We start from the raw sequence: 23,540 nt of genomic DNA, 5'->3' as shown, positions 1-23,540 counted from the left end.
CCAAAGTATCTGATGATTTATGGTGACTCCATGGATTTCAAAGGGTTTCATAGGCAAAGAATATGCAGAAGTGATTTTGCCAGTTCCTTCTTCTGAAATATAGCTTGCAGCACCTGGTATTCATTAGTGGTCTTCTGGCAAGACCTCCTCTCAGTATTCCATGCCTAACAAAAACTTTTGAAACTCACGAGATTGACATAACTCAGTAGGTGACTTGAAGGCACATATATGCATAAACCTGTGGGATGAACATTTGTGTTTTTCCTGGTTTGTAATGCCAAATATTAGACATAGGTAAGTAAAGGTTGACAGGTCCATTTATCTGAAATTCCCCCCCCCCAAAAAAAAAGATGTTCGTGAGAAAGGGGGGGGATCCAAAATTGGGCAATGCAGCTGCGAGAACTCAAAATCTTGCAATTTGTGGTAATTTGGTTTATCCTAATGAAAGTATTAGAGAGCCACTGTGGTGTTGTGGTTTGGATGATGAGTTGGGAGATCTGGTTTTGAATCTCTGCTCCCTCATGGGAACTTAATGGGTGACTTTGAGTAAGCCATACTTTCTCACCCTTAAGGGAAGGCAGCAGCAAACCTGTTGTGTGGATAAAGCTTGTTGAGAAAAGCTTGAGAGAGGGTTTTCAGAAGGCTTAGCCTACTTAAAGGCATAATACAACAACAAAGTGTGCTATTGTCCAACTCTGGATTTTGGATTCTGTTTCTGTGGCCATCAAAAGTGATATTATTTACAGTTGGCTCTCCACATTTGTAGGTTTAACTATTGTGGGCTTGGTTGGTTGCTGTGATGACTCATGGGCCATGTAGTCCCGTTCCTAGTACTGTTGTGACAGATGAAGAGGAAAACTTGGGTTTCCCACCGTTTCTGCCAGATTTGGAGCCCTTGCAGCTGCAGGATGTTTGTCCACAAGAAGTCAGCCAAACAAGCCTTGAGGAGAAATCTCCCCCATTTTCTCGCCGCCTTTATTATAATTAAGATAGACACGCTCGGGAGGCGACTCGCCGAAGCGCCCGGATAGCTGCCAGACAATTAGATGATTAAGTCTATTTCCCTTGGGAAAGTTTAAGGAGTCTTGCATCTGGACAGTATAGGTTTCGGTTCTTGTTCCCCAGAGAAAGTGTGCTTTGGCGGGAAAACAAGATCCTATATAGATGTTTGGCCACAAAGGATTCCTTGCGGAGTCAGTTCGTCAGCTCGTGGAGTGAGATCGTGTGTAGACTTCGTACCCCAGTTCCCAGCTCCTGAACCAAGTTTCCAGCCCTGCCTTGTTCCACGAATTTCTATGGACTCAGTTCTTGTTCCACGATTGTCTTGTTTCAAGTTGGACCTTGCCAAGTCTCAAGTCTTGCCTTGCCTTGCGTTTTAAACCACGGACCCTGCCTCTCGGATCCCAGCCTTGTTTTTCCCTCCTTCGGATTTTACCTTGAGCCTCAAAGACTATGGACAGTTCCCCACACTATTGCTTGCCAAATAGTGTGTGTTTCGGTGAAGTGGATTATTACTTTGGACTTTAATATCATATATTGGACATTGCTTTCCTGGACTATATTTGACCTTTCCTGAAGGGTCTACTTCTGGACTATATTTTACACTTGTTTTTATTGACTTTATATAATTCCTTAATAAAGATATTAGATAGATTCTGGCCTCTGCGTATGGTTATTGGTGCTCTGCAGCCTGGGTCCTGACAGTTGCTGATTTGATTAATATATTTCTAGAAATCTTTAGTCCTCCAGCGAGACTCTATGGGTCTAATGAGATTCATGCTGGAAGAACTATAGATTCCTACTGAGAACAGCTTTAGGCATTTGTAGGCCCTCTAGTGCGATTCTATGGCCAAGTTCTGATAGAAATTAGAAGGTTTTTTTTTGGGGGGGGGGGAGCACTTCTCCCAGAATGCCCAGCCAGTATGGCCACTAATCTTTCTGTGAGTTGTAGTCCCCATAACACCTCTTCCAAGCCTGGTTTTGTTTTATCCTTATATAGAACAAATTGGCTTAGTGCAGTGATTCTTAAGATGGGGTCCCCAGATGTTTTGGCCTTCAACTCCCAGAAATCCTAACAGCTGGTAAACTGGCTAGGATTTATTGAAGTTGTAGGCCAAAAACATCTGGGCACCCCAGGTTGAGAACCACAGGTTTAGTGTATCCTGCTTTTAACTTTGTATTCCAAACTGAAGCTTTTGTTAGAAACATCATTGTGTGTCTACCACCTTATTAAATCTTTACTATCTGCCCCAGTATATTATGGTAGTTTGAGTGTTGGATTAGGATTCTGAGAAACCGGGGTCTGAATCTCCACTCAACTATGGAAACGTGTTGAATGATCTTGGACATTCCAGATTCACTTTCAGGCTTGGAAGAGGACAGTGGCAAACCCCCTGAGAACAAATCTTGCCAAGAAAAACTCCACGAGAAGTTCTCTTTGTGGGATGGAGATAGCTTTGTTCACTTTGGTGGATGATTTACATTGGGAACTGGACAAGGGACACGGGACAGGTATCTCTATTGCTTCTGCTGGATCTCTCAGAGCTTTTGATATCATCAAATGCGCATAGGGCTGGATTAACCATTAAGCAAAATAAAAATAATGAAGAAATTATATTATTATTTGCTTTATTTATACCCTGCCGTTCTCCCTGTGGGCACTCAAGGTGGCTAACAATCCCACACTTTGGTCATAGTTTAAAAGGTGCTATACAAAAATTAAAAAAACAACAACCACAATAATAATAATTTTATTTCTTTCCTGCCTCTCCTCACAACTCGAGGTGGGTCACAACATTATCAAAACACATAATCATTGAAAAATGCTCTGTAGAATACACATATAAAAACATATTTCCATAAAATACATATTAAAATGCATACAAAACAGTAAGACATAGAATGGAAGTTTAAAATTTGTCATTAAAATAATTAAAAATACAGTGTGGATTAAGTTTAAAAAACTAGATTAAAATGAATTGAATTTAAATAAAATCCTACCTCCCAATCCTTACCACTGCTACCACTTTGAAAGACCATCAAAGGCACTCAGATTTGGTACCAACCCTATTTGATGGAGAGCTCTGTCCTGTTTCTTTGATTCACCCAATACGGTGGAAATGTATACTGGCACACATTTACTCTGTTCACACTTCTACAATCTATATTTTAAAATACAAGCTTCCTCAAATTTCTGTTCATTACACCAGCCTTCACTTGCTTCTGACTGGTGTAAGACCAACCCTGTTTGCATCACCCGAGGAAATGATCCAGCTGGAGGATGGTGATATGACACAGAGAACATAACATTTTTTCTTGTGAGTCACGTAGTCTCTTGCTTTTGACCGTGCTTGTGTCATCGAAAGCCACTTCCTCTCCCCTTCTACACGGAAGCAAAATTGCCAGATCACTTTTGACTTGAAAAATGGCGAGAACACATACATCAGAACAGCAGGGTCAATAGAGAAGGATCATGGGCTCCAGGGCGAATAGCTCTGCATAGCAGAGTGCAAAGAGAATGGAGGTATGGGACAGAAGTTCAGTAGAAACAAAAAGGTGAGTGGCCACATGCATTTTAAGAAATGCCTTCAACAAAATTTAAACTTCGCAACTTCGCAACTTCAGGAGTTCTTTCTTGGGTGAGATGGATATCTCTTGTATATACTTGTGCATACGTTTAGAAATTTTAGCCAAAAACTGACCCAAAATGTTGGGTCAGTTTAAATGCTATATCTTCTTTAATAGAGTGTCCTTTCCTGGGAAAACATAATAGTACTGTACCACCTCTAGCTGTTTTGAATGCCTCATGTAACAATAATGATAAATAGCAGGTGGGTTGGCTGTTGCCCTTCATGGAATGACCCTCAAGCTATTCACAGGTTATACTGAAATCCATAATTTTGGACCCAGAACCTTCATTTGACTTATATGTGAGGTTGGTTTGTATATAATAATAATAATAATAATAATAATAATAATTATTATTATTATTATTTATTTATACCCTGCCACCATCTCCCTGCGGGGACTCGGGGTGGCTTACATGGGGTAGCGGCCCAAAACAACATAAGAACAAAATATAAGCAACACAACACAATCACAATATAAAAAGATAAAACAGTAATACAGTATATCAATGTAAACAACAATACAGGATAAAAAAAATACATTTAAAATACATAAATGGTAAGACCGTAATAAAAACAGGATAGATTATTAAAAACCCTCTGGGGCTGATTAATTGACTGTATTTCCGAAGGCCTGCCGAAACATCCAAGTCTTCAGTTATGTAATTTGTTTCAATTTGACTGCTGTTTTATGTGATGGAGACCACTTCAGTCACCTTTGGTGAATGACTTACATTGGGAACTGGGCAGGGGACTGGTATCTCTATTGGTTCTGCTGGACCTCTCAGGGCTTTCGATACCATCAACCCCATAGGACTGGATTAACCGTTAAGCGTCAAAATGGGAAGGGAGTCAATCACAGAAATTTTCCATTCTTGGATTTACCATGGACTATATGGTGCCAAACTGCAAATGGTGCTACTAAACCAGGTTCCACAAAAAAGGGGTTCCTGTGATGAAAGACGTTGTGATTAGTAAAAGTAGGAGAAATATAAACAAATTGAAATATAAATAAATTGAAGTTATACACAAATAAGCCAAGTCTAGGAACAAGAATTCACTGTGTAAAATGAGGTTATATTCTCACTGAAAACACAAGTTCATCCATGAACCTGGAAGTCCATGTTTTGTTAGTGACCGAGAGTTTATTTACAAAGTTCAAGGTAAAGCACTGCTCAGCCATGAAACCGAGTATCTCAGACTCAGAGGAAGGCAGTGGCAAGCCTTTTCTGGACAGATTTCCAAGAAAACCCTGTCATAGGTTTGCCTTAGGGTCACTGTAGGTCAGAAATGACTTGAAGGCACACAACAATTAAAATATTTTAATAATTCAGTGTTTCAAGGTGATAAACTGTAAATAGAGGGAATTATTTGCTTCAAACGGGGATTTTTGTTTCCTCTTCCCAACATAACAAAAGTCTGATTTAGGCAGGTGTTCACATTGTGAGTTCTATCTAACGTTTCATTTGTATTATTTGTTTTAATTATAGTGTGGTTGATTTTTTTCAAATTTTATTGCCTATTATGGTTGGCTTTAACGGCTTTGGTCACCTTGCATAGTGTGCAATCCCTAAAAGAGCAGGATGTAAGTTGAAAAGTCTGAACAGGCTCAGTTACCTACCTGGCTGTGGATGATGGAAGTTGTAATTCAATATATCTCAATGGTAATGCTTTGGCAAGACTTGATTCAGAGTACGTTAAGAGTTGTGCCTTCTTGATTATATGTCTAGAGCAGGAAACTGTAAATATTATACAGTAGTTTTATTGTTAGTTAATTCTGGGAAAATAAAAACATTTCAGTATGCCCTGATAAACTGATTGTGGCACTGATTTTTTTTTTTAGGGTTTTAATAATAACAACAATATAACTTTATAACCTGGGAAGGCTCAGAGCGGTTTCCAATAAAAGATGGCAAACATTCAGTACCATAATAAACAATAGAATCAAACCAAACCAAAACAGTAAACAAACACATCAATACAAACTTCTTATAACTAGCCAAAAAGGTAAGTCATTAAATAGACCTGGTTGATCTTCAGGTTTTAAAGTGTTTTGACTAGCATTACAGGTAAAATATTCTTTCTCTGAAATGTTTGGAATCAGAAGTGTTTCGGGTTTTGGATATTTTTCAGATCTTGGAATACCTGTATTTGTATACAGATATATTACATATATACATAAAGACACACAAACAAACATGCATGCATATACATAATGAGAAATGGGATCCTAGCTAGTCTAGACCTGAAGTTTGTTATTTTCCGTATACCTCTTAAACCCATGGCCTGTAAGTAATTTCATACAATACTTTATATTAGTTTTAATTAATTTGTGCATAAAACAAAATTTGTGTACGTTGATAAAGGCCACTTTATTTATTTTACCTTTTAAATCAACCAATAACCAGTGTTCTTTTGTTGGTGGTCAGCAATAGAATACATAAAACATAATGTGCAACCTATAAACAAAACAGTATGTAATGGCACCATGAGAGACATGGAGAATTAAGTTAGTATATATGGTAGTGGAATGGAAAATCACTGAGATAAGCAATTGCTGATATACCAGTGGTAACACCTTGTATATAGGTCAGCCTACATCTTCTGTAAAGTAAGCATTAATGAGTTCATTGGACCTTACTCCTGCGTAAGTGTGTGTAGCATTGCAGCATAAAGAAAGCTGGGTAAGTGTGAGATCAAGGAAGCCAACCAAGGTTGTCTGTTTTATTGATATGAATTGTTTCTGGGTGAGATACAGCATTCCCCTTCCTCATGACTGTTACATAGATTAAAAAATAAATGGCTCCATTAGACTTTAATATTAACATTTAAATTACAGGGCTGTCATCTTAATGAAAAACTTTCAGTTGACTAGTTGTTTCATGGTTAATTAATTGATTGGAGTATAACTTAAATGTGAGTGTGTATGTGATCTTGCTCCACCATCAAGGAAATACTTTTTTAATTTAAATGTGCAGGGATCTTTAAATGAAATGAGTGTGCTGTACTTTTTATTGTTTAAGCAGAATCTCTTTTCTTGCAGTTTAAAGCCATTGGTTTGTGCTTCAGTAGGGTGCCTGTCCTAGTGTCATTGGGGCCACGGTAGCTCAGTGGGCTAAACCATTGAGGTGCAGAACTTGCTGACCAAAAGGTTGGTAGTCCGAATCTGCAGAGTGGGGGTGAGCTTCTGTTGTTAGCTCCAGCTTCTGCCAACCTAGCAGTTCAAAAACAAGCAAATGTGAGTAGATCAATAGGTACCGCTTTGGTGGGAAGGTAACGGTGCTCCATGCATTCACACCGGCCACATGACCTAGGAGGTGTCTATGGACAACACCAGTTCACCCCCCACCCCCAAGAGTTGAACTTGACTAGACTTAATGTCAAGGGGAAAAACTTTACATTTACTTTTACCTAGTGTCATTTGGGTTTTTACAGCCTGTAGTCTTGGTCAAAGTCTAAAAGAATCAATCTGGTAATTCTGGCTGAACAAGAGCAAAGCTGTGCCAAGATTTTATTTTATTTTTTTATGATGAGAAATAAACAGAAAAGAGTTGGAAAGCACCATGAGTTTCCAACAGAATCGGACTTGGGCCAATAAGTCCTTCCCCTTTTTGTAAAAACGGAACAAGTAATCAAAGGTTCTTGTTTTCGGTTTACGCTGACAGTCACAAGTTTGCATTAACCAACTTCAGCCTATATCCCCCAAAGTTTAGATAAGTTACTTTTTTGGGATAACAGGATCTTCCCCAGCCAACATGGCCAATGCTAAACCCTGTAAATCCTACTACATGTAGTGGATTGCGTTAGCTGCTTAGAAACGAATATTCAGCAGCTAGCTAAGCGCGCCCAATCATTAGAAGCAAATAATTAAAAATATATTTTGAAATGTCTGAATATATAAGTAGCCCAGGTTACATTATGTTCTCTCTGTATATAGAGGCTAGGGGTCAGATACAAGTTGTCCTTTTGTTATGTATTTAAGGTCATGTTTACTTAAAATTGATAGTATACCTGAATCTTGTAAAAATGTATTCATCTGTGATGTCAAGTGGTCTTTGACTCACAGTCACTCCATGAATTTTCCATTAATTTTATAGAGTTTGCTTAAACAAGGAATACTCAGACTGGATCTACACTGCCGTATGAAAATCCAGATTGTCTGCTTTGAACTGGATTTTATGGCAGTGTAGACCCACATAATCCAGTTCAAAGCAGATAATGTGGACTATATGATTTGATAATCTGGGTTATATGGCAGTGTAGAAGGGACACCAGTCTCAGAGGTGGTTTTGCCAGTCCCTTCCTTTGAGATAAAAATTTCGTATTTTTGGTGTTGACTCTGATCAGTAGAAAGTATTCAATTCAGATTATGCAAGCAAGGAACTTTAGTTCATGGTTCACTTGCCTACAAGCCATCTCTTATTTGATTTTCTTTAAAAGGTCACTGTCTTGATTCTCTGGAGAGATGAATGTCTCTAAAAGATAGAACCAGTTGACTTTGTGAATGTTAGAAGGTTGGGTGGTTCTGCTTTTTATTGTCTGGCTAGCATTGGTTTCCAGTGTCTTTTTTTCCTAGCATTATGTTTGCCCATAAACAAAAGGTGGGAAGGGTGACAAGGTTGGGGAGATGTCTCCCTGTTTGCAGAGTAAATCCCACAGGTGTGCACAGACTACTCATAAAGCTTACCCTCCCGGCTTTTGTCAACAGCTTGACCAAAGAGCTGGCCAGCCTCCATGGCGTCATGTTTCAGATTTCACAACCTGGCAGGCATAGTTGCCCAGCTGAATTACTTTCCCATGGATTTGGCCGACGGTGTGGATTGTATTTTAACCAATTGTGGGGGACGAATGAGCGAGAAAGCCAGGCAGGCAGGAGATCTGATCAGAAAAACAGGAAGAGGCGGCAGAGAGCCATTGGATGGAAAGACAACTTTTCAGTTAGACTCAAATAGCTCACGGTTTATTTTGTTTTGAATAATTGCATTCAAAGTCTACAATATTCTTCTGCAGTAATTGTCATGTCTCTGAGAAAAGTTGCTTCTTGGAAAATACTGGAATGGCTTTCGGTGTGGGGATGATTTGTGGGAGAACAACAACCATGCTCTTCTGATTCTTGTGTCATTATGAAAGTAGAATATGTGCATATTGGAGTGCACCTACACTGTAGAAATAATGCAGTTTGACACTGCTATAACTGCCATGCCTCATTGCTGTGGGATCATAAATGTTCTGGTTTCACAAGCTCTTTAGCCATCTTTGTAAATATTATTGGTGTCTCACTATGTTACAGTTCCCACGATGCCATAGCATTGAGCCATGGCAGCTAAAGTAGTGTCATTGATTCCACAGTGTAGATTCACCCTCTGTGATAATACATGGGAGAACCAGAAGGAATCTTGTGTCCAGTTTTCGTTATTTTTGATGTCAGCAACATTTGTGTATTTCGCACTTGGCTGGCGTATATGGAGTCCTTGAGTGTGAAATAAAAAGTTCTGTTCCTGGTAAAATAAATGTGAAGCCAGAAAACTAGAAGCACCAACATCAACAGTTGAAGCTGCTTTTGGCTTTGATAGATGTTTATGCTGAACCTTTGGAAGATATAAGGAAACAAAATGTTCCAGTGCTCGAGAGCAACCATTAAGAGTTAATTGTTTTTTTCCCCCATAGGGTTAGTGTCCTTAAATGTGCTACCTGTTTATTTTTGAGATTGCAAGAGGGCATTTTGCAGAAGTAAGCTGTAAAATGAGTCGGTCTCTACAAAAGATGGATGAGATCAGTGGTATCACAACACTACAGCTTTCTTGTGGAGATTTAATTTCAGTGTCATGCCAAAAACCTCGTACAGTGTTCCCTCACTACTTTGTGGTTCACTTTTTGTGGATTCGCTGTTTCACGGTTTTTCAATAAACTCTAAAAGACTATTATAGATCATAAAAAATTACAATTTACAGCCTAAGGAAGGGAGGAAGGAGAAGCCGAAGGGAGAGAAAAGGAGCCCAAGCCGCAATGGGAGGAGAAGGAGGCGATTTATCAACACATGATTGGTTGATAAAGACTTAAAATAGTGTATAACTACTAAAATAATGTACAACTATTAAAATAAATATAGTGTCCCTACTTCGCGGATTTTCACTTATTCCAGGTGGTCCTGGAACCTAACCCCAGCGATAAGTGAGGGAACACTGTAAATCAGTCTTGGCTATGGTGTGGGAGGACAGGCAAAGTTGACAAAGTTGAATTTGAAACTGGATAGCAAATAAGTATTGGAAATCATGGTTTAAAAGTATGTGAAAACCGTGGCTAGCTCAAACCGTGGTTAGCTCAAACAATAGTTTTCACACTCTTTCAAACCATGGTTTGGCCATGCTATCCAATGGTTTGGATTTGCTATTTGATGTAAGGTTGGATTTGAGTGGGAAATTTAGGCTAAGATCCTGCATTGGGAGACGTATATCCAGCACATAGCTATGTCTCTTGAGGGCAAGCCCCTATCCATTTTTAAGCGATGGAGGGCCAAGAAAGACACAGCCATCTATTGTCATGTATCTGGGTGCCCTGCAGGAAGATCCTGCAGATGTTATTGCATCTGTAGGAAAATATCCATTGATCACTCTGTTCTTCATTGATTTCAGAGTGGCTTTGTTGGTTAAAAGGTGGAATGGGGGTGAGTTTAATGGTGCAATGCATCAAGATTTTTGACCTGTGCAATGACCAAAACCATGAGTTACAATATGTCAGGACCTCGGGGCAAGAAGAGGATGATGGGGAGGAGGGTTTCCTCCCAGCAGAGGAATCTGAGCCCCAGGTGGATGAGCAGCCTGACATTGTAGGGATTTCTACTTCTGAGCAGGAGCAGGACCCTCCAGGAATGGAAGCACCTGAGCCTGGGCAGGCTGAGGCTCTTCAGGAGAAAGAGCAGGAGATAACTCTCCCTGCCTGGAGGGTTGATGCCATCCAGCTGCAAAGGTCCAATTGTAAGGCTCAAAAGAGAATCTCGCAGCTGTAAGGACTTTTCAGGAGCAGCATAAAGGGCTGGTGTTTGTAACAGCTCGTTGATGGAAGCAATCGTTGTGTTGGTGTTACAGCCAGTAATTTTTGGTGACCTCATGCCTTGAACCTTGAACTATGCTCTTTGGATTTCAGACTTGAACTTTTTGGTGAGACTCTGTGTATTTGACCTTCTGGAACCAACACTGGAATTTGCTTTGCTTGCCCCTTTTTCTTGGACAGACTATGGCTTGAATCTCGGGTTGCCTCTGATCAAGCTTTGGAAGAAAGGCTGCAGACTTTGACACAATACTTAATGCAAATTGGACTTAGGTTGATACTCCTCACTTTCAGTATGCCAGCCATAGTTATTGCCATAGCTCTATCACTAGAAGTACCAGAACCATAAAGACAGGCATGAACAAAAAAAGTAGAATTGTTATTAAAGATGAAAGCAGAAAAAACTTGAGAAAAGTTTGGAAGTTTGAATTACTATTTATCTCCTTTGAGCAGGATTATATGAGTCACATATCCAGTTCAAAGCAGATAATTTGTATTTTATATGGCTGTATAGATGGGGGTTGGGCCTCCATATAAGGAGGATAAAAAGAACTGTCTCAAGTGTTGGAAAAACATTCTCCAGACTGTTTTGTTGATCCTGTTGAATTCTGCTTTTCACTGGAGTTAAAGCTCATTTTATTGTCATCTGTGACTCTAGCGGTGCTTGCCTCATGAAATATTCCACCCGCTTACTTTTGAGAATGCTGCCTTTAGCAGTTTCAGAATAAAATTGAGATTTTCAGATAGCCTGTCTGAACTGAACACCAAGATATCAATGGCAAAACAGAAGAATTTAGGTATGTTGCCTGACCCGCAGCTGTAAGTGATCACCCAGATATGGCAAAACATGTTGTACTTTGTGTTGCTGTTCCTTCTACCTTATTTTGCTATATTTATCACAATTTTCCATAAACAGCATTGACAACGATAAACTTTTTACGTATGCTTAACTTTGTTTTTTTACTGACTGAGCTCTCCGCACATTGCTCTTGTATACATTGCTTCTTCATTCATTTCAACGAAGACACAATAATGCTTATGTACAGTAGAGTCTCACTTATACAACACTCGCTTATCCAACGTTCTGGATTATCCAACGCATTCTTGTAGTCAATGTTTTCAATATATTGTGATATTTTGGTGCTAAATTTGTAAATACAGTAATTACTACATAGCATTACTGAGTATTCAACTACTTTTTTGTCAAATTTGTTGTATAACATGATGTTTTGGTGCTTAATTTGTAAAATCATAACCTATTTTGATGTTTAATAGGCTTTTTCTTAATCTCTCCTTATTATCCAACATATTCACTTATCCAACGTTCTGCCGGCCCATTTATGTTGGATAAGTGAGACTCTACTGTATTTTACAAATGTTTTTGTTCTCATATTTTAAATGACTTTTCTCCTTTTTAAGGACCTAAGCTGGTACACAGCACACTTAGCAATAAACAGTTAGCATGGTGCAATTAGAAACAAACCCAAGCTTCAATTAGAACCTTAAAAACAGTGGCACTTAAATTAGTGGTTGATGCTGCTTCAGGCTGTGGAGAATACACTAATTTTCCCGACTATCTCTTTGAATAGAGACTAAACGTGGAATCATCAGCATATTTTGTCCATAGTTTGAGGGGCATTTGATGTCCCCAGTTGATGCATAGAGGTTCACAAGGGAAAATCTCTCTATGGGGAACTTTTGTGGTACCTCACTGGTTGGATTGGTTTCCAAATTTTGATCCTTCAGGTGTTTTGTTAAGTCCCATTAAGCTTATCTAACACAGGGTTTCTTAAGCTTTTTTCCACACACAAGAAATTTTTACACAATCCTGAACGTATAAACATATAAAATAGATATACAAATCAAACATTTACTTATAATAAATTATAAAGAATTTATGATATACATGAAAGCAATTTTACATACTTTTTTCATGTCAAGAACAACTTGAGAAACTGCAAGTCACTTCTGGTGTGAGAATTGGCCGTCTGCAAGGACATTGTCCAGGGGGACGCCTGGATGTTTGATGCTTTACCATCCTGTGGGAGGCTTATTTCATGTCCTCACATGGGGAGCTGGAGCTGATAGAGGGAGCTCACCTGCTCTCCCCAGATTCGAACCGCCAACCTGTCTATCAACAGTGTTGCCACCGCAAGGGTTTTTGCATACTAATGAGATGGAGGTTCTTATTGATTTTTACATAAAGAATTAAATCTTGGCTGAATATTTGATAATGGAAGACATACAGCATGGTATGCAATCTCCCCCCCCCCCCCCGATTCATGTAAATAGCTAAAACAGCCCCTAGGTGGCAAGCTACACAATTTTTCATGACCCTACATTCAGTTAAAATACCCAAAATGGGATTGCAACCCATAGTTTAAGAAACTCTGATCTAACAGGCATGAATTCTGGGAGCTGGAAGTCTAAAGCATCTAGAGGACCAAAATTTGGGAACCTCTGGATTAGAAGGATGGAACCAAAACCCATCATGAGATAATTCAGTGACATTTATGCACCGTAATATGGTGACCCACAATTTTCCAGGTGGCTGGTGGATTTGATGATCTCTGTTTTCAAAATGTGCTAGACGGGTCCAGACAAATTAGCAGCATTCTGTCCAGTGCTAAATAGAGATCACTGAAATGAATAGGCTGGCCCTGCAGGGTTGGAAGGTCCTTGAGTTCATTGGAAGAACTTGGCTCCTGCTGAAGCTTAACTAGATTTTGGCAGTCAGTATTCTTGGGCTCCTTTATACTTTCAGAAAGTGTTCTTCTGTGAGATAAAACAAAAGATGCTGGGCACTTTCCAAAAAACCAGTAACCACAATTCTTGGAAATCTGTATGAAATTTGGCAAGCGAATTGTTTCTTTTCAGCTATCTTCAAATATAACTTGTGATCTAGGAAAAGTTCAGCTGCAGAAGTTAGCCTGGAGGTGGAGTTTTACGAGTGAAGTCAAGGATCCACAATCTTTTTGGTTGCAAAGCCAAAGATTATTTATTTTATGCCATTTTATCATGTAGTTTCAGGGTGACAAACAGAGAAAACAATTTGAACCATTCAAAAATTCCAGATTGAAATCAAGACAAGGTTGAAAAAATCTTGCGAATAATGTTGTTGGAAATAAATAAAGGAAAGGGGGATACAAAAGATCAAGTTTCTGTAGGTCTCTTGGTTTGAAAATTTTGTTTTATTTATTTTTTAACAATGGAAAAGCATTCTGCTTTAAAAGTTATTTAAAAAATTAATGCTTTGCGGAATCTTGGGAAGCAGGAAAGCAATTTCCAAAGCTATACATATAATAAAAGTGAAAAAATGTATGTATGTATGTATGTATGTATGTATGTATGTATGTGTGGCTGGGGTGTCCACTTACACTGACAAGCTCCTGCCTTCACCAACAGCTTTAGCTTCCGCTACTCAGGAGACACCAGTGGCCCTCTCTCCAATGACATTGTAGGTTATAGCGAGCCCTGTGAACATTTCCAAAATCCCTGCCAATGTCCTCCATAAACACAATACAGCCCACCACCATACGGGGACAATTTCCTCCTAGATTTTCTGTTCTCCATCCACTACAGGCATCCCAGTGTTCCTTGCTTCTCTCCATTGGTGTGGAATTTGCATGACCCCGCCCACTTCCTCTCCCATAACCCTTTCCTATTATTTTCTATGCACACAGCAAACAGGAATTGATCAGCAAATGAACATACTAGAGAGGTTTGGGGAGAATTCACCATGATTTATAGGAGTCATAGGTACTGGCATGTATAGTTCACCTGCAATCTAAGAGCACTCTGAACTTCACCAATGATGGATCTGGAACTAACTTGCCACACAGAGCCCCCATGACCATCAAAAATACAGGAAGTCTTTGGGGGAAATTCACCTTGATTTTGGGGGAGTTGTAGTTCACCTACATCCAAGAGCACTGTGAAACCAAACACCGATGGATCTGGACCAAACTTGGCATACATAGTTGATATGTTGAAATTTGATTACTGGAGGGCTTTCTGGAAGTTGTAGTTCACCCACAACCAGGGAAACTGTGACCTCCACTGATGATGGGCCTGGACCAAACTTGGCACACAGAACCCCCATGACTAACTCAACCTACTGGATGGTTTGAGGAGACTGACTCACCATGATGGGAATTATAGTTCACCCTACAACCAGGGAGCACACTGAAGCCCACTGATGATGCATCCAGAGCACACTTGCCCAACATAACAAACTTTAAGTACCAATGGAGTTTCTTGGGGTTAACCTGGCACGATGTCAGTTCTAGTTAATCTACAACCTTATACATTTTTGTGCAATTAAAACATTGACTTTTTCAAATAACCCAGGCAACGTGGGTACCCAAGCCAGTAATTTTAATAAATGAGTCAACCATATACTGGTATATGCTACTCTGAGGGTTCACCTGGGGATACAAGTTCAGTTAAAATTTTGCTGCAGGCAGCCATTAACATGCCCTTCTGTAATGTGTTTAGCCATTTAAAAACTGCACTGTCCTGTCCCCATACATCTCTGGCTTGGGTGAGGGTGTGCTGGAGGTCACATAATGTGGAGCAGGCGCTTGGAGACCTACTACCCCCAGGAAACTTTTTCTGCACAGACTTGCCTGCCAGGAGATGGCTGTCATAGATTCCCAGTGTGCTGCAAAGGGTTCTGGGAAACATTCCAGAGAGCACGTACAGAGTTCACTCAGGGGCACTGGCCAGGGCTGGTTGAGCCTCACCACGACCCTGCATGAACTGAAAATACCAGTTAGGACACACCTAACTTTGTTCTTGTTTTGCAAAGGAGAGTTTGGTAAGCTGTCCTTTGAAGGAGATTCCTTCCAATATTAACAGAGTCTTGGAAAAGCTCGATTTATCTATGGAAGCTTTCTAAGTTGCTCCCCCAAACCAGCATGGCCAGTGAATTCTAGGGATTGTAGTGCAAAAGAGGAACTTCTCAGACACCTGGGATATTCATAGAGTTGGAAGAGACTCCAAAAGCCATCAGGTCCAAACTCCATTTTAACATGTAGAAATATACCATAAAAACACTCCTGACAGATGGCCATCCAGCCCCTGTTTAAAAACCTCCAGAGAAGGGTACTCCACCGTACTTTGAAGTAATGTATTTTGGAGATAAGATTCAGCATTTTGTATAAAATCATAAAATCATACATAGAATTGAAAGAAAAATGTGTAATAGATAGTGGATAATAATAATAATACAGTAGAGTCTCACTTATCCAACATAAATGGGCCAGCAGAACGTTGGATAAGCAAATATGTTGGATAATGAGAGATTAAGAAAAAGCCTATTAAACATCAAAATAGGTTATGATTTTACAAATTAAGCACCAAAACATCATGTTATACAACAAATTTGACAGAAAAAGTAGTTCAATACGCAGTAATGTTATGTTGTAATTACTGTATTTACAAATTTAGCACCAAAATACCACGATATATTGAAAACATTGACTACAAATATGTGTTGGATAATCCAGAACATTGGATAAGTGAGACTCTAACAACAACAACAACAACAACAACAACAACAACAACTTATTTGTATCCTGCCCTATTTCCCTGTAGGGATATAAATATGTCAGATTCTGGCATATTGGGCAAAAAATCTCCCTGATTCACTCCATCATGTAGCATTAGAAGTACAGCTTTGAAAGATATGCCTTGCATTGCTGCACCGCTAACTGATTTTCTTTTCTTTTCTTTTCTTTTCTTTTTCTCTTTGCAGGTAGCTGTATTCAGTTGGGTGGCAGGCAGACCCAAGGGGCACCATGAAGATTTTGGGGCCCCTGGAGAGCCAGAAGTTGTCTCTCCTCCTGGAGATGGCAATCTCTAGAGAAGCTCAGATGTGGAAAGTTCACGTGCCCAAAATTCAGGCTAATCAGGTAAAGCTTGTTCGTGACGCTTATTTGTTTTCTGGGGTGCATCTACACTGTAGAATTAATGCAGATTGATACTACTCTAACTGCTATGTCTCAGTGCTATGCAATCATTTGAGTTATAGTTTTACACAGTCAAAATAGTACTGGTGCCTTACCAAATGATAACTTCCAGAAATCCATAGCATTGAGCCATTGCAATTAAAGTGGTGCCAAACTGCGTTAATTCTACAATGTAGATGAACCTTTGATATAAGAAATATGAAATACTCTTGCTGTATTAGAAAGAAACGGGGAAATGGATCTCCATCTCACATCTCAACAAAGAGCTGGACATGTTCAGTCAAGGTTCAAGAATTTATGTTGTGAGAAGGGTTATGGTCTGACTGGATGAGTAATGTTTATTTTGAGGAGTCTGTGTGCAAAATCTGAAGAACATACTGTGCTGTACTTGCTACGGCTGTCAAACAACTGCTAGGAAGAGCCCCTGTGCAGCCCTTCATGCAAATTTACTCCATCATTCTAGTATATATGCCTGGATGGTCTGCAACTACTTTGGGATTTACTTTCTACTTAGGCTAAGTCTCCGTTATATCATTGCACACTCTTCTCTGATGGGGAGTTCTGGTATTCTATGCAAGGAAGTAAATGAGATTCATTTTAGGTTTCTCTTATGATTAAAATGGTGCAGCTACCACAAATATGAAGTTGGGGCCATTTGTAGTACAGTAGAGTCTCACTTATCCAACATAAACGGGCCGGCAGAACGTTGGATAAGCGAATATGTTGGATAATAAGGAGGGATTAAGGAAAAGCCTATTTCACTTCAAATTAGGTTATGATTTTACAAATTAAGCACCAAAACATCATGTTTAACAACAAATTTGACAGAAAAAGTAGTTCAACACGCAGTAATGTTATGTAGTAATTACTGTATTTACGAATTTAGCACCAAAGTATCACAATGTATTGAAAACATTGACTACAAAAATACGTTGGATAATCCAGAACATTGGATAAGCGAGTCTTGGATAAGTGAGACTCTACTGTAATTGCAAATATTTTAAAATGTGTGTACTCCAAAGCCCTGCGGTATCTAGTGTAGCTCCCCTTGGCCTTAACAGGGTTTTTTGTGGCTCAAAAAGCCTCAAATGGTAGACATCATGTTTACGTTCTAGTGTGTTTGGTGTTTGTTTGCGTTTTGTCTTTGCCGTTGTTTGATCAGGCTGTTGTAGCCTTCTGCTTGTTTCCTTTTGTTAGGAGTCGAGTCCTTCATGGCTTCATATTTGTGTAAGCTGATCAGTTTGGGTTTGCTGTTGGCTAAGTGCCAAATGCGCACACAGAAATACAATTGTGGGTGGGAATATCTGGGTTCACCACAAAGAACCTGCTTCAAAACCATGGAAACAGCCTTTGCAAAGGACTCTCTCACGTCCCTAGGAGTTGTGCAAGACTTGGCTTTGTGTTTCCGCTTAACGCTATACTTGGGGTTTGCATTCAAGAGTCATCCAATTAGGCATTCGTTTTGTGGCAGAGGAATTTGGTTTGGTTAGTTGGGGTTTCTTTCATTGTAAGACCAGCAGCTGCTTTTTCAATGGACCAGTTTCACCAGTGGAGGATTTTTGAGTTGCACAGAATTCTTCCTGTTTGCTCACCAACTCATTTAATCCAAGAGAAAGACTTAGCTGGAGACAAAGGGTTCTTCCACAGTCTGCTCAATGGACTGCTAAGCCCAGGCATGGGCCAACTTTGGTCCTCCAGGTGTTTTGGACTTCAACTCCCACAATTCCTAACAGCCTCAGGCCCCTTCCTTTCCCCACAGTGAGGAAGTTCTTCCTAATGTTCAGGTGGAATCCCCTTTCCTGTAATTTGATAGCATTGTTCCGCATCCTAGTCTCCAGGACAGCAGAAAACAAGTCACATCAAACCAGGCTTTAAGCTCTGAATGCAATGCATTAAGATTAGTGGCCATGTACACTGGATGTGGTTATTGCTTGAAAGAGAAGGGAAGGCAATGCCCCATCCATAATGTGCATTTCAATGCATACAGTGAGCCTTCCACATTTATGGCTTTAATGTTTGTAGAGGTTATTGTTCATGGATTGGATTAATAGGGTCTTTCTAGAAATCTCTAGGTCTCTTGTACAGCTCTTTGGTTAACTTCTAATGTAGTTCTGTATTGGGAAAAATTGCAGCCTCGAACCATTATTAGGCATACTGGTTTGGGGATACATTATGGCCAAAGTGCTGTCAACTCCCTCAGTGGCGGGACAACAACAACAACAACAACAACAACAACAACAACAATACTTTATTTTTCTATCCCGCCACCATCTCCCTGAAGGGACTCGGGGCGGCTAACATGGGGCGATGCCCAAAACAAAACAGAATAAAGCAATTACAACGAATATCAAAACAAAACAGTAATAATATAAATAAAATAAAATAAACAATTTAAACATTTTAAAAATACAATAAAACACATCAAATCAGAACAAATGACTAATAATACAACATCAGCCACTGGAGATAAAAGGGGTTGGGCATATAAAACACAATATCCAAAGCTTTAATAAAATGGCTCCATAGCCTAGCCGTGCTGTTTTTCTTGAACCCAAAGTGCATCTGCATTAAGCATCTTACTCTGGGTTAGCTTGCATCAGCCTGTGTGCGTTGTGTAGATGCACGCAGGCTGATGCAAACCCTACACTATCTTAAATGGCAGCATAGAACTGCCCATAATTGTCTCTCAATATTAGTCAGAGGTGTTTTTTAGTCCTCCCAGTAACTGGGATCTTGTATTTGGCAGTTGAAAATCCTAGCCTCTTTCCTCCCAGGAGCTTTGTACAGAGATTTTTGATTTGAGCTCTGATTCTGGATCAGAAAGAATCCCCATTTTAAATACAGATTTGCCTCTTCTAACCAGCTTGAGCAGCATCAGTGCTGGGAAACTACTTGTGTTTATTTTTAACATGTTGTTTTCAGTGGATTAGCTTTCCATTTTTAAAATTGCATTGCTGGTATTGATCCAGACGTGACTTTTAGAAGCTGCAATTCTGGTAAATTACTTTGACCTGATAAGCGATATGGGCTGTCTGTCTGTCTGAGTGTAATAGTGCTGGTTGGAAGCCTTGAGTGCTTCTTGTGGCTCAGAGTGAGGAGTGGGATGCAGACAATTGGGCCCAAGGGAATATAAATGCCAAATACATGTCTACAAAGAAAAATATGAGTTTTGGGGTATGAGACAATTCTGAATGTGTGACTGTGATATAAATAGTTCCTTTTAGTACCGATGCACATAGAAATACACTACAGGGGATTCTGAGTTTCTGCTGAAATGTTGGCTGGGTTTTTAAGTGGCTGAGATCTCCTGTCAAGCCAAAAACCAGCCAGTTCCCTACTGCAGATATACCTCAGTTCAACGTGTTCCTAGGTGTGGAGAGCTGACTGTAACTGAGATGGAGAAACATAAGATTCCCAACACTGTGAAGGTAATACATACTTTTGTTGTGGCACAAGAGTTATGTCAATAAGGACAAGTGGTACTTCTGCAAGACACTATACATAGTGTCAAAGCCACCGTACCCTTTCTTGGAGCTGGGTGTGCTGTTTTCAGTTGTATTATGAAACTGCTTGGAGCTTGTGCCCTTGCCAGACAGTGTGTGTGTATGTGGCTTTCCACTTTCACAATTGTTTCCAGAATGTTTGGAATCAATGAAATTTGCAAGACAGACAGCCACTTTAGTTCTAAGCAAGCAATCTTGCCAATTATGAGTCCTTGTTTGAAGCTGTGAAGACACTTGGTTCTAGTCAATATGTGTCTCTTTAAGTCACCTATTGACTTATGGCAACCCACGAGTTTCATAGGATTTTATTAGGCAAGGAATACATGGATAGAGTTTCTCACGCCCTTACTCTGAAATGTAGCCTATATGTTTGTTTGGTGGTGGTGGTGGTGGTGGTCTTCCAGCTAAGTACTAAACAGGGCTGACCCTGCTTAGTTCCAAGATGAGATGAGATCTGGTTCCTTTAGGATATTTTGACATGTACATTAATAAAAATGGCATACCTGTGGTTCTATATTGCATTGGTAGAACATAATGTTTCACCAGTGTACTCCAACTGGGCTTCCCCATCTGTTTCAGATGTACTTCTATGTGCATACCTACAAATGGCTTATTGGCACATGGCAACACTATGAATTGCATATGGCAGAATTCCTCAAACTATGTTCCTCAAGATGTTTTAGACTTCAGCCCCCATAATTCTAAACAGTAGTGGTTCCCAACCTGTGCTCCGCGGAGTCACAAGTGAGAATAAATAAAAACTGAATGAAATTACAGAATAAGAAACATAGTCATTCTGCTGCCAGAATGGTGGTAGTTGAGAATAAACTGAGATGGTATGGTAAATTTCAAAGTTTTCAAAATAAAATTTCATTGCATGGATTTGCACAACTGTTTAGATATGTCTTTAATTAGCATTCCCTTACTATCTATCCCCCTCCCCCCCCCGGGGTAACATTCCTGAACACCATTAACATGTAAGACATATGGGAGGCCTAAGGGACTCCACCATAGAAATTGATTCTAAAAAGGTTCTGCAAATCTGAAAGGTTGGGAACCACTGCTTTAGGGTATTTAAGCTATAGAGGACCTACAGTAGGGGTGGGAAAAATGCAGCCCAGGGAAAACCTATATTACTATTCAGAAGGAGTGGTGGACCCCTAGGCTGTTTTGGGGAATTTTTGCTCTTCCAGATTACTGTTTTTCTGATAACACTATGTAACACTATGTTCCTGGGTTATAAATGTAATTTCCTAATTGGTTCTATCATAAAAACACGGAAAAGGTTTATTAAACTGCAAAAACTTTGTTTTTGCGGGACATGCTGCAGCACATTTTGCTATAGTTTTTCAGTGAATATCTCATAGAGATTCAACCTAGTTTGTGACAGTCATAAAAACGAAATTTCTGGAGTAAAACAACTACTTTAAAAATAAGTACTGCACAATTAAACAGGAAATAACATGTTCAAACCAGGAACAGAAAATTTTTCAAATTGTGTTCCATAGTATAATTTACTGGCAGGGGTGGCAATTAACATTGTAAACTGCAGAGCCCTCCTATACTATTTAATATCAAGAAATACCAGTTTTCGAAACCATAAGCGGGCAGTCTTTATGGTCCTTGGAAGGTCCCAAAGACAGCAAATAGGCCAATGGACCTGCCAACAGTTGCCCAATCCTGCCTTAGAGACGTTCCTGAGCACAGAAAGAAAATGCTTTTTTGGATTATAGATTCCAGAATCCCCACGTAGAGTAGGATATTTGGAGAGCTGTAGTCCAGTTGATTAATTTTTCCAAGTTCTATCGTGGAACTATCTCTAGATCAGTCCTGCTGATACATCCAAGACAACTGTTCATTAAATGGTGCACTGCAAAATCCCAATAGAGAAAATTGACTGTGCTTTAATTGCTTTCCTAATTCTTAATTGCTTGGGAGTGATTTTTGGTTCTCTAGTGGAGATTAAGAGAACCTTTTTGAGCCTATAATTATGGTAGATTTGAGTGAATGAATTTGAATGACTGGAGACCATTGAGTCAGCCCCATCTTTTCCTTCCATAGAACATATCTGCAAGACACTCTGGCTCTCATCCCAGACAGGTTTCCTGTGCTGGCATTAAGCCGGTGTGTAGGGATCACCATCAATATTATGCACATACCAACAGTTATCCTAGATTTCCTGATACCACAGGTATAGACCAAAGGGGTTTTGCGGTGGATAGCACTGAAGGCCACCAAGGCTGTTTCTAACCACGGCCCTCCAGATGCAAGAGACTTGCATTCAGCTCTCAAAGTTCATTCTTTAACTGTGGAATAGGTTGATACAGTTAGATATGAATGTAGAACAGGTGGGGGCATTTGGGCTGTGGAGATGCCACTAAGAATTTGCCTCACTCAATGTCTTGATTGAAGTTATGCAGTCCCTTTAGGTATCCTATTCTTCAAATGACAATTTGGCCCTTTAATTCAGTTGTTGCCCAGTGACCTGTAAGGTGGAAATAAAAATGCAGTTCCTAATACGGCTCATTGATCTTCAGATTCATCTTTCCATACTTAACAGAGCCCTGCATAGATAGTACATCATGCTTCCCAGCATTTCACAAATGAAGACAATGTGGCCAAGAAATATCAGAGTGTGGTCAAGAGGGGGAAAGTTATTAATGGGGAAGGATACACATACTTGGAGAGACTGCAGGAGCTTGATTTAGCCTGAAACTATAGGGAAGAGCTACTTTTGCACTTGGTAAAAGAAGGTAAAGTAACAGTGCTCCATGCAGTCATACTGGCCACATGACCTTGGTGGTGTCTATGGACAACGCCAGCTCTTTGGCTTAGAAAGGGAGATGAGCAGCACCCCCCAGAGTTGGACACGATTAGACTTAATGTCAAGGGGCAACCTTTACCTTTTATGGCGAAAAGGAACAAGAGCAGAGGCTTTGAAGTTACTTGCCCACATTTTGAGCAATGGGACAGCAAACTGAACAGGCACACAAATTTCCCAGTCAAGTTTTTCTTTGCTATAGTGGCATAGATTGTATGTATTTCTGATTCAGTTAATAGTAAATTTGCAGAATTTGCATATTATAGAGCAGTGTACATTAGCATATGTACATTTTATGTGGATCAGTACCTTTTTATGTTTCTCTTCCATGGCATTTCCTTTGCTTTGGCAATACAGCGCAGCACAGTCCTGTTTGTAGGTCAAAACAACATTATCACCACCATCAGAAGCTAGATCGGAAGTGAGGCCTGCAGACACGTCAAATGTTGTGCCGCCCAGCATGGGAGGACTGTTGGATGGAGAGGGAGAGCACTAGATACTGTTCATCCATATGGCACCCTGAAAGCATTTTGGCCAGAGTCGAGCCATCTGTTTCAGCATAAACCTGATT

At 39.8% G+C, this 23,540-nt stretch overlaps 1 protein-coding gene and 1 long non-coding RNA gene across 4 annotated transcripts in view; one reads left to right on the top strand and one right to left on the bottom strand.

Moving 5' to 3' along the window:
• The window catches only part of ccni (cyclin I), a 59,939-nt gene that overhangs the window by 20,713 nt on the left and 15,686 nt on the right, over positions 1-23,540 (top strand). For 2 of the 3 annotated variants that reach the window (XM_062981334.1, XM_062981336.1), the window contains one exon: positions 16,432-16,588. In XM_062981334.1, the coding sequence (XP_062837404.1) occupies positions 16,475-16,588 (114 nt within the window). In that variant the 5' untranslated portion in view covers positions 16,432-16,474. Of the gene's footprint in view, positions 1-3,418; positions 3,556-16,431; positions 16,589-23,540 lie in introns of those variants that run through there. The other variant, XM_008112144.3, reaches the window with a different exon arrangement.
• On the bottom strand, positions 2,735-12,944 carry LOC134299204 (uncharacterized). Its single transcript, XR_010006371.1, has 2 exons — positions 5,248-12,944; positions 2,735-4,576 (listed from the first exon to the last, which is right to left on the bottom strand). It is a non-coding gene; the product is annotated as an uncharacterized LOC134299204 (long non-coding RNA).

Source organism: Anolis carolinensis, chromosome 5 (genome assembly GCF_035594765.1).
Source record: "Anolis carolinensis isolate JA03-04 chromosome 5, rAnoCar3.1.pri, whole genome shotgun sequence".
NCBI classification, from domain to species: Eukaryota; Metazoa; Chordata; class Lepidosauria; order Squamata; family Dactyloidae; genus Anolis; species Anolis carolinensis.
This window is presented reverse-complemented; position numbering and strand designations above follow the sequence as displayed.